Below are 16,868 nucleotides of genomic sequence, written 5' to 3'. Positions count from 1 at the left end.
TGCTGACGCGACAGGACCCCGATCTATTTTGGTTCAACTGGAGGTCCGGGCCTCCTTTGCGACGATCAGGGGATTGGCGAGGTGAGAGGCGTGGAGGCAGGAAGAGACTTCCTCTACCTCCACCTGGAGTGCATCCATCACCGCCGCCAACAAATACGACGAGGAGAGGAGGAAAACAAGAGGCGCATCATTCAAAACATCCCCCTGCGCGTTTCCCCTCATTGTGCTTCCCCTCGTGCAACATCTGTATCTGGAGAGGCCTCCGATGTGCCTGCCTCATTAAGACATCACAGCGAGAACCTTTGCAGAGCTAATGTGTAAAACCCACTCGCTTGTGCTCAGGTGTTATTCTTAGCACACAAGCCGGGTTTCTTTTCTTTTTTCTTTTTTTTTTTCTTTTTTTTTTAAACCCCCCTCCCCTCACCGTGCCCCTCATTTTGGAGAAGAACTAGGTCTTTGTTTAATTTACAGATGGCCCATTGGAGTAATTTCCCATTCAGCTGCTAGACTAGTCCAGGGCGAGGCATAATCCCAGGCGCCCCCCTAGCAAGGGTGCCAGCGGGGTAATATGGATGTTAGCAAGGGAGCATGGTGACAGCCCCAGAAGCGACAATTTAATTCATTGTATTTTAATTATCGCTCTCATTCACCGACTACAAGCCCTTTCTTGGGCTCCTCTCGACAGCGTGCCTTTTATCATTGGCCCGTCTTGAAGATAATAAACTTTTGCTTTAAGGTAATTACTTAATCTGGACAAACCTGTGTGTTAAGCAGTGCTATTAAGCGAGGGGGTGATAAATCAGGCATGCATTGGAGGTGGGTGATTACTCGACGGTGCAATCAGTCTTTGGACCCTCGCAGTCTTTTAAGTACCTAAATTACACAAACAGCATGCTAACAACACGCTGCTTGTTGCAGGGCGAGTTGAGGAGGCCCATCAGCGCCACTACGCACCCTGCCTCGTTTGGTTAATGCCAGCCGTCGCGCGTTCACCTTCAGCCCAGTGATGCATGGAGGTTATTAGCACGTGGCCTAAGCCCGGCTGACAAACGCTGATAACTCTCTCGCGCGCGCGGTGGTTTGCCACCGGGGCCACCTCGCCACAGCCACACAGCGCTGTGGCCTGGATGGCTGGTCGGCTCGCTGGATGGATGGATCGGTGGTGGGCCGGTTGTTGATGATTGGCTGATGGGATAATTGGGCAGAGGGGTGGCCTAGTGGTGAGAGAGACTGTCCTTTAACTTGAAAGTCGCAGGTTTGACCCCCTTAAACAACCAACAACAACCATGTGCAGTGCATGTGTAGCTCACTCACTGCAAGTTCCTACAGACAATGCATTAATGCGAAATACCTCAAATATAAATGCAAAGTAATTCTAATTTGCTTATTTGATAGACTGAATGACCATAACCTGATGGGGCAATAGAGGTAACAGGGTGCAATCAACCACATCAATCACTTTGTTGATAAATGGCACGCCGCTTAATTGAAGATGAAGGAAAATAAAGCATCCCAAAAAGGTTTCAGTTGAGAAATATCAAAAATTGGAGAAAAATAAGTAGAATCTGTACACTGAACATGACAAATATTAAAAAATCAAACCAAACCTGAAGGCCTGCCTGGCTGAAACATCAGCTGAAGCTTTTTACGTGACAGTTTTTACATCTGGCTGCTGGGAAAATCATTTTTCGTTTCCGTTTTTTTGGAATAAACAGAGGAAGAAGAGCTGGGTAGTTAGCATGAGCAGGGACGCCATCGTGGACAGACAAAGACAAAGAAAACAAGAAACTCAAAGCAGAGAAGCGTCTCACATGGTTATATTGACAGGTGATCTCAGTGACAAATGTCATGAAGACAATAAAAAAAAAAACTCAGTAGGCCTTTCTGCAAGACTTGTGTGTAGCAGTTTGTGTATTTAGGACTCAGGCCAGCCTTTCCTGCTGTAATTTCCTGCTCGGATCTTCAAATTCCCGAGTCATATTGTGTGTAAGGCAGAAAAGCTTTTTTTAATTTCACAGCAGAGGTCTGGCCTCCGTTATTATCGCCGCTGAACACTTCTCATTGAGGGAGAGGGCGAAGCCATGGAGGGCTGGTTTTCGTGCGGACATGAGATGACAGTGATAGAGTGCTGGCTTCTGTTGGAGTGGGCAGAGTAATGATGTGGTGCTTAGACAAGATGCCATTCTGTAATTGGAAGTCGCAGGTTTGAGAAGCCGGTGCCCTCGTTACGGGCCAGATGTCCTGTGCATGGCTATGCGAGACACTGAAACGCTACCTGTTCACTGCACAGGCCATGCCAATGTCTCATTTGATTGGACTAAACTTTAACCTGAATACAGACATGAAACGTGAGCTGACATCCCATTATGCTCCGGCAGGAAGGTCAATAATCAATAAGATATTCTACGCACTAAAGGAATCGTCTATATGAGGTATTAAAGGGCTATTTCAACTATAATACACCTAAACACAGTCCCATTCTGGTGTAAATAAAAAGCTTTTTACGTAACTTGCACAAATTAAAAGCTGCATTCTTGGAGAAAGTAAAACCAATGCTTCATTTTCTTGTGTGACATCAATCAAAACAAACAAAATGAATTCAAAACCCGGGAAGCAAAAACTCTCCCAAGTTTTGCGATACGCCGTGCACACAATAGGCGATCTTTTTGGCCAAGCGCCTCCTGTAGCATTGTTACCGTGTGCCCTATTAGCAATTTTACTGCTAAATTTAGAGCATGCTCAACTTAAAGGTAGCGTGGCACGGCGATCTAAGAAAACAGCGGTTCTGCTGCGCGCAAGGCGGAAGGAGGGCTGACTATGAAAAACTGTTGCCGCCCCGCTGCAGTGCTCCGCCAGACGCTAAAACAAATGTTATCAAGCAAAGACTAATAGATGGCTGGAGCCTAAGCGAGGGCACGGCGGCTCTGCCTGACGCTGCGTACGCCCAGGGGGGATCGGGGCCCAGTGAATCAGGTAAATGTGCCTCTTGAACTCTCCCGAGCGCTCGCCTTTTGTTCTTCCTGTGGCGGCAGAACAATGGAGCTGTCTGGGTGATCGAATAAGCCTGCCCGGTCAATCCCCTCGCCACGGTGCCGGGGCTGTGCTGACTGGCCCGGGCCGAGGCCCACAGGGGGAACCTCGGCCCGGATGACGAGATGGCTGACTGGCGAGCTACCTGACGGGCTGACGATGACATGAAATCCCCTCCAAACCCACCACATCCAAAGTCAGGGGATCATTCAGCCCAGGAGCCACCGCACTGCAAGAAAACATCCATCTGAACAAGTCATTCCATCTTGTGTTCACTTTTAAAATCTTCACCATAAAATTTTAAGGGTTTTGAATGTTGAAGCTTATTCTCTTTAGAGAAATCGAACCAAGAGTTGAGAAAAGTTTACCAAGCGGTCGCATTTGAAGATGTAAAATGCGCTTTTTGGTCCACCTGCCCAAATTTTACCAGCAACTCTGATGTTTTACCAGGCACGTTTTTTCAATAATTACGTTTACAATCTGCATTTTTTGCACCCACTGGGCGCCTCAAGATCTTTAAATGCTTGTGAAAGGTAATTTTTTTTTGTAAAATTTTTTAATCGCCTTGTTTTTGAAAGAAATTGAATGAATTTCCTCAAGTTTCAAGGGATGAATTGCTTCCAGTTTTGTCCTTGTGACAAATGAATTAGCCTGAAACCTTACCTGACACATACATTTGGCAAAGTAGCATTTTTTTTTTGTTTGTTTTGTTTTTTCGCTCTCATCCTTTCACCACCTTTTATTAAATCATCTCTTCTTAGGTGTTTCTACTACTACTTGTTTTTATTGGTTGCTCTTTTTGGGCCTTTTCATTTAACCCGTCATCATGTCTGGTGGACTGATATGATCGACCTTTGGCAGGTGGCGGGTGCTAATTTGCCGCCCTGGTCACACGTGTCAAGAAAATCCTTGAAACTGCAGATTCGTCCACAAGTTTTCAGGAAAAACAAAACTTTACCGCTGCACTAAGCAACTTTTTGCACGTTAGCAGCTCCACATGGCAGCAAGACGACGACGGCAGGATGAGCCGCATGTGAACCTGGACATTTTTTTTCAGTGTGTGGTCTCCTCCACCCGCTGTTCACTACAGGGCGACTCTGACCGTCATGTTTTGGTGACCTAGATTTCACTGCTCTTTGTCTCCTGGCCATTCCGCCCCTCTCCGCCCCTCTACTCCCATGACCCCCTCTTATAATTCACCCCCAACTGTTATGAATGGCGCATTAACTCGAGCCGCTCTGTGAATGGGGCCCTTGAGCTCGCACGCACACACACACACACACATACTCTAACCCAACTCAACCTACACAGACTATGGAGTCAGACAGACGGTAATTATACGAGACTCGGCCAAATTACAATGGAGAATGTCTGAGACGAGAGAGAGAGAGAGAGGGAGAGAGAGACAGCGGTCAACTCGGTCACAGCGTAGAACAGACAGACAGGAGGAGAGACAGACGGACGGACACCTTTGCCGCCGCCCGGCCGCGTTTTTGAGCCGTTCTCGGGGGTGAAACCGCGGCGCTGCTCTGCTTCCCGTGTTGTGCTTCACACAGCTGCACGGCATTACGGTCGCGCGGCTGCCGTCTTGAGTTTTGAATGTCAGGTGTGGCGCCTTTATTACAGTGTTTTCAGATCAATGAAACACACACAAACCCCGCGGCTGTTTCCATGACAAACACTTGTTGAATGGGAGGGAGGGGGGGTGGAAGGGGTGTATGACTTGAGCATGAGTCACCCACGACTCTAACGCAACCCAGGACGCAGAAACTTTGTTGTGCCCTACCGAGGAGCCGTATATACTCACTTGGTGAACAAAGGACTTTGTTCCAGTTAGTATTGTGGTTGCATTTGCATTTTCCAGTCAGGGCAAGAGGAGAATAAGCTTCAATTCCTACTGTTCATCACTTAAATTAGCTCAAAGTCAAAGGTCAGGGCCTCATGCAACAAGATAGTCCTCATCCTAATGCTTAAAAGTTTTTCCATCAAAGGATTTCCCATGATTTATATCAGTTTTTTCACCAGCAATCATTTTGTAAAAGTTAGGATCAACAGGGGGGATAAATTTACGTTTTTTTTTTAATATGGTAAGCCGTCCGGTAAACACTGAGGAAAGCATGATGTGGAGCAAAACTTCGGTGTTGGTGCATGGATGTATGAGGCATTTTGCTGCAAGTCTCTCGCACACCTGGATGGGAGTCTTGCTAAGAGTTGCATAAGTAAAATGCATAATATTAATTCAAAGAGGATATGGCTACCCATGCACGGTCCTCACCTGCTCATGAATATTTATTTAAGATACCTGAAATACCTGAAATATACCTGAAAGTCCCACTCCAGCAATTTGCCAGTCTAGTTTTTGAATTTAAAGTAACAATCATTAAGTATAACAGGCTGATTTAATAGTTTTTCAACCTATAGTCAGTTCAGTTAATATGAGTAGTGATGACCACCATGCCACCACCCTAAAACCACCAGAAGGGGGCACATTGCAGGGTAATAGAGGAGCCGGCAGTGCTGTTTATTTACTTATTTGTACTTGATAATAAATACAGGGCTTTGTTTTCTAGATTTGTTGTGTTGAATTATTTAAATAGCTCTTGTGTGACGTGCAAACACAGTTCAGAAATGTTCCTCCACAAAGGGCCCCCCCCTCGAGACGTTTGCCCTCAGGCCCCCAAAAGCCCAGAGCCGGCCCTGTGCACTGCACCACTGTAGCTGTCCATGTTAAAAAATAAAATTTCAACGCTTAGAAAAAGTCACAGGCGATTTAAAAAAAAAAAAAAGCGGCATGTTGATTAGAAAACGGGGGAAAGACGAGAGGAGGAGAGTTTCACCGCCGTCAGTGGCGTTTGGGAGGCGTTTGGGAAAAGCGCTTCCTGCTCGCCGGAGCCTGCGTCTCATCACCTCCTCCTAAACTAAATAAAGCTCCGGCGGCGGGTGACAAGTGAAAACGTCGAGCGCGTCCAGATGAAGCTCGCCGCCTGAAATAATCCAGCCTCATTCCATCAGGCCTCGGTGTCACTGCACAGACGGGACGGCGTTACCAAAAAAAAAAGAAAGAAAAAAAAAAAGAGCCATTTCGGGGGCCGTTTGGGACGCTGGCTGTCCGTCAGGTTGTCAGGGTGCAGAGTGAGAGGAATGGACCTGGAATGCTGACTCACTTGCATCCCGGGCCCCTGGGAGCCCTGGGAGGCCCCGCATCCACTCACAGCGCTCGGCCGAGTACAGATAATGATCCATGGCCGTGACCCCTTCGCTCCACTATCCCAGGTCACCCCCAGATTCCCACTAGGGTGTGTGTGTGTGTGTGTGTGTGTGTGTGTGTGTGTGTGTGTGTGTGTGTGAGTGACACTTGAAGAATTTTAATACAATCCAGAGATCAGCTGGCTCACCTCTCCTTTGTCTCTTTCGTCTTCTTGTCGAGTTACAGCGGCAAAACTGAAAACTGTATTAGGAGGGAAACAGGAGAGAGAGTGTGTGTGTGTGTTAGGCAATGCCCTCGTGGAACGTTTCCAAAATAAGAAAAGAAAAAAAAAAGGCCAACACAACAAAACTTGAGAAAAAATGTTAACGAGAACCATAACTCCATAAAAAAAAAAAAACGTTAAAGACCCTAGAAGGTCCATTTATGTGGTGGTAAAATAAACCTCCGCCTTTCTTCCCCAAACATCATCTGTGGTTTCGTGTTATCACAACACTTCATTAGCGCCGGTGTTTTGGGTAAACTTCCCGCATCCAGAAAGGATTTCATTAAAAGAAAACACCTCTTTAATGAAAAATAAAATAGTAAAAAAAAAAAAAAAAAAAGCCTGTTAAAAGAATGCAGGATGAAACACAAAAACCCAATAAAAATAGATGAGTACACACGCCTCAAATTGAAAGCAGAGACCTTTATCGCGTAACCTGGCCTCCATCATCGGCTTAGTTTCGCATATTCGCCCCCGAGCGGACGCCGTGGCCTCGCCGGCGTCGGATTACGGCGTCGTCGAGGAGACGCGGCGCATCGCCCTGACGGCGTCGGTGTGCGAGTGAGTTGTGTACGTGCCTGGCAGCGCTGTTTGCACTCGCCAAGCGCCTCTCCAGCTCCAGAGGAGAAATCGGCTGTTTGGACGGGAAGAGGGCGAGGAGAAGAAAGCTTTTCCCAGTGCTGTCAGTCCCAGTTTGGGTCGGGGCTGCAGCTTCCCTCCACACAGTCCATCATCTCGCCTAGTTCAAAGAGTGTCTAGCTGCAGGTCTTTGTCAAAAGCCCGGTTGGATATCTTTTATGTTCAAGATGTAGGATTTCTTAGGACGACTTTGATTATTTATTTATTCCACTTCTCTTGTGTGATAGTGCCAATATTTTACACGAAACTGCTCAGCTTGCTCTGAAATTCATGTTGCTTTATTGTAGCCCTTTTGCCTTTGAAATTTCTTCTTTTTTTTTTTTTTTTTTTTGAAAGACAAGCTCTTTTTTGAAGTCTCTCTCTCTCTCTCCCTCCCTCTCCCTCTCTCTCTCTCTCTCTCTCTTTGCTTTTCTGTTCTCTTTGCAGCCCCCCACCACATCTTCCCCACCTTTCACACGCCTATCCCGATTGACATGCGCCATCACGAGGGAAGATACCACTACGAGCCCCACGCGCTCCACACCATGCATGGGTAAGTGGCCCTTTTTTGTGTGTGTGTGTGTGTGTGTGTGTGTGTGTGTGTGTGAGTAAATATTTTCCTGGGGGGGTTTTCTTCCACGTCAGAACAGCGTGTAAGTCGGAGGAACAATTCCTAAGGCGCAGGTTGAACCAACTCAAGAGGATAGTCTGCACACAACTGAGTGATGCAAATCGTTATTTCCTATCCGGCTGCTGCTGTACGAGGCGAGAAGGTTTTTTAACTCGGGAGGATTTGCTTGCAACAGGATTCTGAGCTGAGCATCCGCCAACTTTAATATCAAAAGCAGATGACAACACGCTGACTTCCAAACAGAATAATCAATGCTAGTTAAAATTTTTTTTCCCCTCTGCTTCCCTTGTTTCCTATACTGTTTGATTAGCTTTGCTTTTTTTTGCTTTTTTTTTTTTTTGCTGCAATACTCTAAAGGTTTAAAGAGGCGAGCTCGTGGTGTGGAGATCGCTTTAAAAAAAAAAAAAAAAAATCCAAGCTGGGAGAATCTGGGCGAGAGAAATGTGTTGTGAGGAGGAGCGGCGGCTTCAGGAACAACTGTTGAAGTGCCGCCGAGCAAGGCATTTAACCCCAAACCGTTCCAGCCGGAGCTCCCAAGGTTGCATGTGTGTGAGCGGTGCATGTTAGGGGGTGTGAAGTCCATTCACACGTCACTCACTGGCGACTTTTCTTCTTTGCAGTGATTCAGTTGGAGTTTGGGAAGCAGGATTCGAGTCAATGATTCGACTCAGAACATGAAACATTGGAGAAAAATACCTGAAGAACTTAAAAAAATGTGTTTTGCTCCTTTGCATTGGCCATCACTTTGAGTCTTACAGCCTGCATGCAAATTCAGTTTGTTCTCTCTGATCCACACTTTTAAGAATTGGGAATAATTTGATCCAACATACGGCCAAAGTCAGAGCTAGTCATAGTCATTTATAATCAGTGATGGGAGTAACGGCGTTACAAAGTAACGGTGTTACTAACGGCGTTACTTTTATCAGTAACGAGTAATCAAAGAAATTACTGTTTCCCCCGTTGTAACGCCGTTACCGTTACTGACAATAAAATGCGCCGTTACTTGCCGTTACTTACTACTAATACTTATTATTATTATTTTACTATCCTGTTCGAAAAATGTGCGTCTTGTGGAGAAAAAGCGGTCAATTTTCAAACCGGTCGGACTTTGCAGTTTTTCGTAACTTATCAACATGAATGGAGAATGAGCACAAATTAGAAAAATCGCCTGTGTTCTCCGACGGCAGAGCGGATAGTTTCCCCGCCTGTCGTACAGAAGACCGGGGGTTCAATTCCCCATCCTGACTAACTGACATCACTACTTTAAACTATAATGAATGACTTTTTCAAAGTAACGTGGCCAACAGACAATGATAGATGAAATTTGACAGCAATGTCCACACTGCAACAGCAACGCAAAAATATGTGCATTAATAAGAGGATTTAAGAAAAGAAACAAGTAATCATAAAAATTACTTTCCCCAGTAATTTAATTACTCTTCTGCAGCAGTAATTGAGTAGTAATCAAAATTACTTTTTTACAGAAGTAATTAGTAATTGTAACTTATTAGTTTTGTGAGTAATTGGTCCCAACACTGTTTATAATCAATCCATTGATGCAGTTAAGAAAAAAATTGCTCTACTACTGTAAAATATTGAAAAAAGTTTGGCATCCAGCTGCCTCTGAGACCTGTAGAAACACTTTGTCTCTGTGATTTCTAAAGTTCAGGGGTGGACAGCTCAGTTCAAATTACATCAGAAGCCAAAAAGTGGTTTATATCATTAATAACTGTAAGTACAATTCAATTTGAATTTGTAAGCCGCAGTTCGAGTCAACGATTCGACTCATTGCATCCATTAAATAAACACATGCAATAATGTAAAATGGACAGATGGACAAAAAGTTGTATTTTATAGTTCTCTGTTAGATCTCTTTATAAGAATCGTGAATGAATCGATGTAAAGAGTTTTGTATCAGTTCTGCCCAAAGCACTTGTCTCTTTTATCAGACTGATGCAGCTCAGTTGAATCTGAATTTGATCTTATGAACAAGGCTGTTGCTAAAAAGAGAATGCTTGCTTCCTCAACAAACATTCCCCTGGAGTAATGCAGGCTAATAAAAAAAAAAAAAAAAAAAAAAAAAAAAATGTGGGCCAGCTTTGCTTTTTGGCTCGTATCAATCTGGACTTGAGTCTATTAGCCACGATCCACACCGCTGGATCCATCACAAATGACACACACGCAACCTTTCCCACCGCCTCGGACGTCCAACGCTTCTTTATATTCATTAATGGCTTGTAGTGGAGCTAATCTGTGTGGTGCAGGCCATGTTGCCCCCAAGCAAGCACAATAATTAAAGTGCCACAGTGTGGGGGTCACCGGCACAGGCTGCATGTGGTGCCGCGCTGGTTAGCTCAACTTCCAGGCGACTGTGTGGTTCAATAAGAGATGCAATACCATTTATTTTCCTGGAGGAAATTCAGTCAGCATTCCCGGTGTAATCATTAGCTCGGTCACGTGACGCCGGTTCAGAAAAGAAAGAGGTGCGTCCAGATGAGTTTCGTGACAAATCAAACCTTCGCACTGCAAAAAAATCTGCATCGTTTCGTCTCGTCTTCAGTGTTCAAATCTAGTTTTTCTTCTAACAAATAATAAATGGGGTGAGATAATGCGACTCGTTTCCAAAGCAGCTTCACTTGCTTCAGGAATTTCTCTGGAAACAATATTAATAAGTCAGAATAACGCAGATTAGCCCACTAGGATCAAGACAGTGACGTGATTCAATAAAAGTTGATTATCATTGGAAACAAGTGGGATTATCTCGTCTTTTTTTTACTTGTTTAAAGAAAAAAAAACACGATAAATGGAGATTTTTGTTGCGGTGCGGTGTTGTTATCAGCCACCTCAGCGGTGAAATGCATGGAAAAACAGCGTCCGCCGTTTAATTATCAGTCGGGTCCGGCCGCTCAAGCCGACTCGAGACGGACGGCAGCCGGGGCGTCGCAGTGCGTGGCACACTTTGAGACAAAAACAAGGAGGGTTTCTTTCTTTTTTTTTTTGTTTTTTTTTTTCCTCCTGGAGTTTGCTGCGACGATAAAGTTATCGCAAAAAAAGCTGGCGACGGGACAAAAAAAGTCAATAGAATCCTCCAAATAGTACTCTTACATTTAAATTCACAGATTTGATGGTGATGCATACTTCGCGCCTGGCGGAAGCAGGGCTATTCATCACGCCGGCTGGGAAAGTAGAGGGAGGGAAAGGGGAGGGGGGGCGCCTGTCTGCGGACTCGGCCACCTTGATTAATGTGATTTGATCTTGACAGTGGACCCCTAATTCATCAAGACCTTGATCTAGCTGTCGCTCCCCCCTGCCTGTGCCAAATTCACCTAATTACAGGAACATTGCACAGCAAATTAAGTGCGGTGTCATTTGTCGCCTGGTGCGGCACTTTATTATACACTCGTGGCGGCGTGTCAGAGGTCCCCTCCTTGATTGTCTAACATGACATCTCGGCGCCGTCCCCTTTATCATTGTTTGCATATACCGTAATGAGAGGGCTGGTTATTTTGTCAAGGCTGTCATAAAAAGCAGCAGAGGGGAAGACTCGGTTTTTTTTTTTTTTTTTTTTTTTTTGCTCTTTTTTCCGAGGACGGTTTTTCTTCCGCCTTCGCTGGGAAATGACAGCGAGGCGAGGAAGTTGTGGGCCGCGGCGTGCACTTCCACCGCAGACGGAGCACACTGGGGGGAAACACTTCCTCCTCTGTGTCGTCGCCGCCGCCGTACAGAGCGAGGGGAGGGAGAGAGAGGCCTTCAGGGGCTGGAAGCCACCTACCAGGAGAAAACTGTGACGAGATCTGTCTTATCGGCTCTGATACTGAAAGAGTTTTGGCCTGAAAGTGCAACTTTTTCCAAGGACTTTTCTGCTTTTCCAGAGTCGTTTGCTTTGGATAGTGACAGGAAAGATGAGAGAGAGAGAGAGGGATGACAGACAACTAAGATGGATGCAATGCTGGATTCACACCTGCAGCCTTGCATGTGCAGGTCTTGGTATTAGAGTGCAGATCGGGCCGCATATTTTTGTCCGAACTCGACTTTAGCCCCAGATTTTGCTTGTCCTCGATCGCTCGGTTACATTTACCACCTGGAACAGCCGACGTGTTGCCTTCAGTGTCATCATGTAAACTCCAGCACGATACCGGAGGTTGCCCGGAACAGAAAGTTGGTCCATCATTTTTCACTAAAATGACAACAACATGACCGAACACCAACTGAACCTGAACATAATCTCTAAATTTTCATCTCGCCTGGTCCCAGCAGGCCTGGGTCGAGTATCCACACTCTACTTGGTATGCACTTTAATTAGGGGATCGATAACTCGGCTGTGCTGCGGCAGGTTATAAAGCTGCCAGCCAATCAGTAAACAGTATTCACCAAGACCATGGTGTACGTTGCTATATCCCACTTTTTATGTTGATTACATGTTTAAAAGACGTCAAAATGCAGTGTTCTCTGTCCAGGTATACTAACAGCTGCCCAGGTATAATTTGACCAATTCTCAGTTTTCCCATTAGCGCCACAGTTTCACACAAAGCCCCGCCCCCCTTCGTGGACAAATGCCTCGTTAAGGAAGTGTCATTCGATACCATGCTGATTTTGATCGTTTCGATACACCACCAACGACCAGGCGCCTCGACGTGTGGCTCAAACGGAGTCGCGAGTGAAAAAAAAAATATAACTCGAGTTAAAACACACTGCTGATGAGGAGAGTCAACAAAGCAGAGATTAAAACACTAAAATAAGGCGGAGAAATAACTAGAATGAAAATTGTTAAATAAGAAAAACTAGATGTAGGCCGATGCATTCTCTCAAATAATTTAGAAAATAACAGAAAATCATAACCCCCTGCAGCAGGCAGTCAGCTGAGTCTGAATGGTTACATGAAGCATCAGTTTTGCGTCGTAAACCTTTAAAAGACTACACATCAGGCTTTACAGTTTACATATGAGCTCGACATGGGACACTAAAAGCTGTTTTTGCATTATTCAAACATGTGCAACAGTTTGTTTACTGCTAGGTCTGAAACTGGGATGCGTGTAGCCCAAAAAGCAGACGGAAACCTCCGAACTAAAGCGGAGCCGCGACGTTTAAATGGCGTCTGGTGCTCAGCGGGATCCAGTGGTGCTGATGTCACCGAGTCAGGAGGATTTTCATTGGCTCCTTATTGACCTGGCTCATGTCTGAGATGCCAGCGGTGGTGGCCGTCCTGCTGGGGGAATATATATCTTTAATTTGCAGCGCCGGAATATAACTGCTCGACACGGCATGCCATTGTGTGAAAACAATGTAAAAACATGGGTCTGAGTTGCGTAAACAGCGAAACAGATGTAAAACATGTGCGTGTGATAAATAAATAAAGAGAGCCAGGGCAGCCACACGAGACTTGAGAGACAGAGCCGTGATGCAAATCAGCACGTCGACTCTCAATATCCTTTTCCATAAGCCTCTTACTGCTAATAATAATGACATGCCATCACAAAAACATGACTGAGGATTCAACAATATTTCAGCTTAATGCATATTTACTCAACAAAAATTAAACAAATCAAATGCAAACAAGTAAATTCAACTCGTAGACCATATTAACTTGTTCACACGTGGTATAGTTTGCAAAAAATATAGCAAATTTCAACATAAATGACCAAGAAAAGAGAATATGTATCCTATAATCACAACTAATTTTCCTACACCAGTATATCAACAGTCCACACAAAATCAATTATTAAAGTGCTCTTATTGTTAATGAATGCTGACCCAGGCACTCGCTGTAAGATCAAACATCCACATTGTTTTTAGGAAATTTATTCGCAATGATCGTTCAAATGGCATAGTGATAAATCAAATGAGCCGTAAAATTTGATTGTCATTAATCTCATAATCATTTTTTTTTGCCTCCAAACGCCACGCCGACCGTCATAGAGACACACTTTGTGCATTATTTACTGATTCGCTCACAGCCGGCGAGCGTCTAAGTGCTGCTCAGCCGGTATCAGGATCTGTAAGCTCCGTTTTGGCCGGAGCTCCCAAACACCTCGGCGTTCGCGGATCAAGCCACTGATGTTTTGTCTATCAAACCCTCAGCCGGCAACTCCCTGCAGCAAGGCTCAAAGGCCGAGTTCAAAAGGCATGCCGGCCTGCTCCGGCTGTTTGTTTGGGGCTGTCAGCGAGCGAGCGAGCGCTCCGCCGAGATCGCTTGTTCATCCTGAAAGCGTTACCTGCCCCGAAGGGACGGCCGAGACACACCCAGAGCGCGAAAACGGCTCGCTTCATCGCTTACTGTCTGCCGTCCACAACTTCCACATCGGTTTCTGTAATAAATAAAGAGTTCATTTCCAAATGGTTTTGATTCCAATTAGGAAAAACAAACCAGCACCTAAAGCTCATCATTTGATATGTCTAAATTACACGTGCACTGCAAAAATCTCTGTTAGAAAGTTCATCAAATCTCATCTTCAGTCTGTTTTTCTTCAGACGAGGTCACAAAATCTCCAACTTCCAACACTAATCAACTTGTTTCCAGAATCTTCTTGAATCAAGTGTCACCTTCTTGATCCTAGTCGTCTGATTCGTCTAATCGCCAAAATCCCCAAATCTGCTGTAAAAGCAGCATATCACACATGCATTGGTGTATTAGTGTCCACCGAGCTCGCCGCTGTGTGATGTTTCATAAAGGAAACTAAAGAGAGGTCTAATGCCGGCCGTCCAGCTTCCTCACTGCGTTTAGATTTCGCTTTTAAGATCACGTCGTCACTGAGAACTGACCAAACCTGAGTCCAGAGCTTAATCTGGGCAGACGGTGGAGTAGTCGGGATCTCAGCATCATACTCAGCATTAAAATCTGAACTTTTCCTCAAACACGGTAAAAAATCTGCCAGTGGATGAGAATGAACTCCACTCTCAAGGCAGATCAGCCCACTAGAATCAGGAAAATGAAGATTCAGGAAAACTCTGGAAGCAAGTGGGATTATCTCATTCCCACTGGCAGATTGAACACATTTTTATGACACTGAAGATGAGGCTTGCAGTGTGTGAGTCCCACTTTGTCGCCAAGATGTGAATTTTTTGGAGAGAAACCTTTCCTCTCCGACGATTCTGAGAGAGGAAACAAGACGGGGATGACTTTCTGAGGTAGCCATGATTCCCAGTGTTGCAAACAAACTAGCGCCATGATATGTTTGTTTGTATCTAGGTCATATCTTCCTCTGCATGCGGGTGGAAGGAGGAGGGGCGGGGGTGGGGAGGTGGGGAGGTTGGGAGGGGGTGCTGCCTGTTAAGTTTGAGCCATCCGCCTCACGTCGCAGTCTCATAAACCTACAGTGGGAGTTTATTCCAGCCCGGTGCCGGACGGCGTGATTTATCTAAATCAGAGAGCTCCCTCAGCCCGACACTGGAGACGAGACGCACTGTCACACTGTAATTCATCTCTGGTGTCGCCAAGAAGCAAGTCAGACACACACACACATGCATACACACACACACACACATAGAAGGAGAGATAGAGAGAGGTACAAGCAGACACAGACAAGTGGAAATGAAGACACACACACACACACACACTCGTGCGGTTTAGATGCATGCTGAGGAATGCTTGTAGACTCGCACGACCAAACCCAATCACACACATGGTTCAGATAACACAAACACAGCGGCGTGATGACTCAAATGCCAAACATTTTTATCGTCTCCGTCGCTGTTAGAAATCTGATCCGAGTGCCAGTAAAACGTGCTCGGACGTTCGCGGTCCCAGCGTCTCGCACGACAACACGCTGATAAACCGCAGATCACGAGGGCTTCCCGTCCAGGACACCAGCTGTCACAATTTACAGTGATGATGAGTGTTTTTTTTTTTTGTTTTTTTTTTAATGTGACGACGCAACACGGAGTAGAAACTGCGGGTCAAACTCACAGAGACTTTGCTAAAAAAAACCTCTTCAGCCCTGCCAGGCCCGGCGGTGAGTTTGTCATCGCTGCTGTTCATCCAAGCTTTTCTTCAAACCTGCAAAACTTTATTTGAAGTTCTAGCTGAGATCCCGAGGTTTCCAAAGATCCCAAACGTGAGCTGCTGAACTTCCAGGGAAATGCGTCTAAAATGATGCACGAGGCGTGCAGATCTTTTCTATTTGATGTGATTCTGCAGCCATAAAGCATCTTGGCTTTGAATATTTCACGCAGTGTCACAGTGATGGAGCTTCAATTAAGTTTTTTCTAACTTTGAAGCTACTGAAGTGGAAAATTAAGGGAAAATCAAAGTGCAGGGGGTTAGCTAAGAAAAATAACCTTGCTTATAGACATGCAGATCTTTTCTATTTGCTGTGATGCTGCAGCCACAAAACAACGGCATCTTTGAATATTTCCCTCAGTGTCAGTGTGATGGAGCTTCAGAGACACAACATGGACGGGACATTGTTGTACAATATGGAAGAAAATGTTTTCTTTTTTAATTTTTGAAGAGTTTGAGAGGTTAAGGGCAATTTGTGCACACTCTTGAGTCTTATTTGCTAAAAAGTTGATGCAACAAGTTCTCGAAAAAGACTCTGCCTTCATCACCGATTGCAAAGTGCAAATCGCTTCAGATGTGAGAATAAAACACTTGATCTGCAAGCTTCCTTTTAATCTCAGCATTTTTGATCTGATCTGAGATTCTTGCATGTAGAAAACCCTCTTGTCGTGCAACAAGGATCCTGAATCGACAAGCTCTTGGTGCAAAGCTTGTACGTCACCTGTCCGAGGATTTTATTACCCGATCGAGATCAAGATCGAGACTGAATTGTCAACCCGTTCAATCTTCAGGAGATTTCTGCAGAGCGGCTTGAACGTTTTTGAAAGTGAACGTGTGATGTGAAAATAATTTGGGAGCTGGTGTTAGCGAATTGGGTGCAATTTTCAAGGTTTCACCTAGAATAAATCTATATATTACGGGGGCAAAATAACATACATTTATAAGTTCATGCACGGCTGCACAGAGTGAATGAAAGCTGGGATTGTGTGGATTATTGACACTTCAGGGTTTCACATTTTAGCTTCTGCACTGGCGGTGTTATCCAGAGACGTTTAATGGGAGAATAAGCTGCAGCTCCCGGATTGGCAGCATTAAATATAGCAAAGACTGCATGGGTCAGCGC

At 45.1% G+C, this 16,868-nt stretch overlaps 1 protein-coding gene across 1 annotated transcript in view; it reads left to right on the top strand.

Moving 5' to 3' along the window:
• LOC115372915 (zinc finger protein GLI2-like) overlaps positions 1-16,868 on the top strand; it is a 99,137-nt gene that overhangs the window by 39,540 nt on the left and 42,729 nt on the right. Inside the window, exon 3 of the mRNA XM_030071083.1 lies at positions 7,566-7,671. Coding sequence (XP_029926943.1) covers positions 7,566-7,671 — 106 coding nt within the window. The remainder of the gene's footprint in view (positions 1-7,565; positions 7,672-16,868) is intronic.

The sequence above is a fragment of the Myripristis murdjan genome, chromosome 2, assembly GCF_902150065.1.
Source record: "Myripristis murdjan chromosome 2, fMyrMur1.1, whole genome shotgun sequence".
Taxonomy (NCBI): domain Eukaryota; kingdom Metazoa; phylum Chordata; class Actinopteri; order Holocentriformes; family Holocentridae; genus Myripristis; species Myripristis murdjan.
The sequence above is the reverse complement of the archived record's forward strand: the minus strand, read 5'-3'. Positions and strand labels throughout refer to the sequence as shown.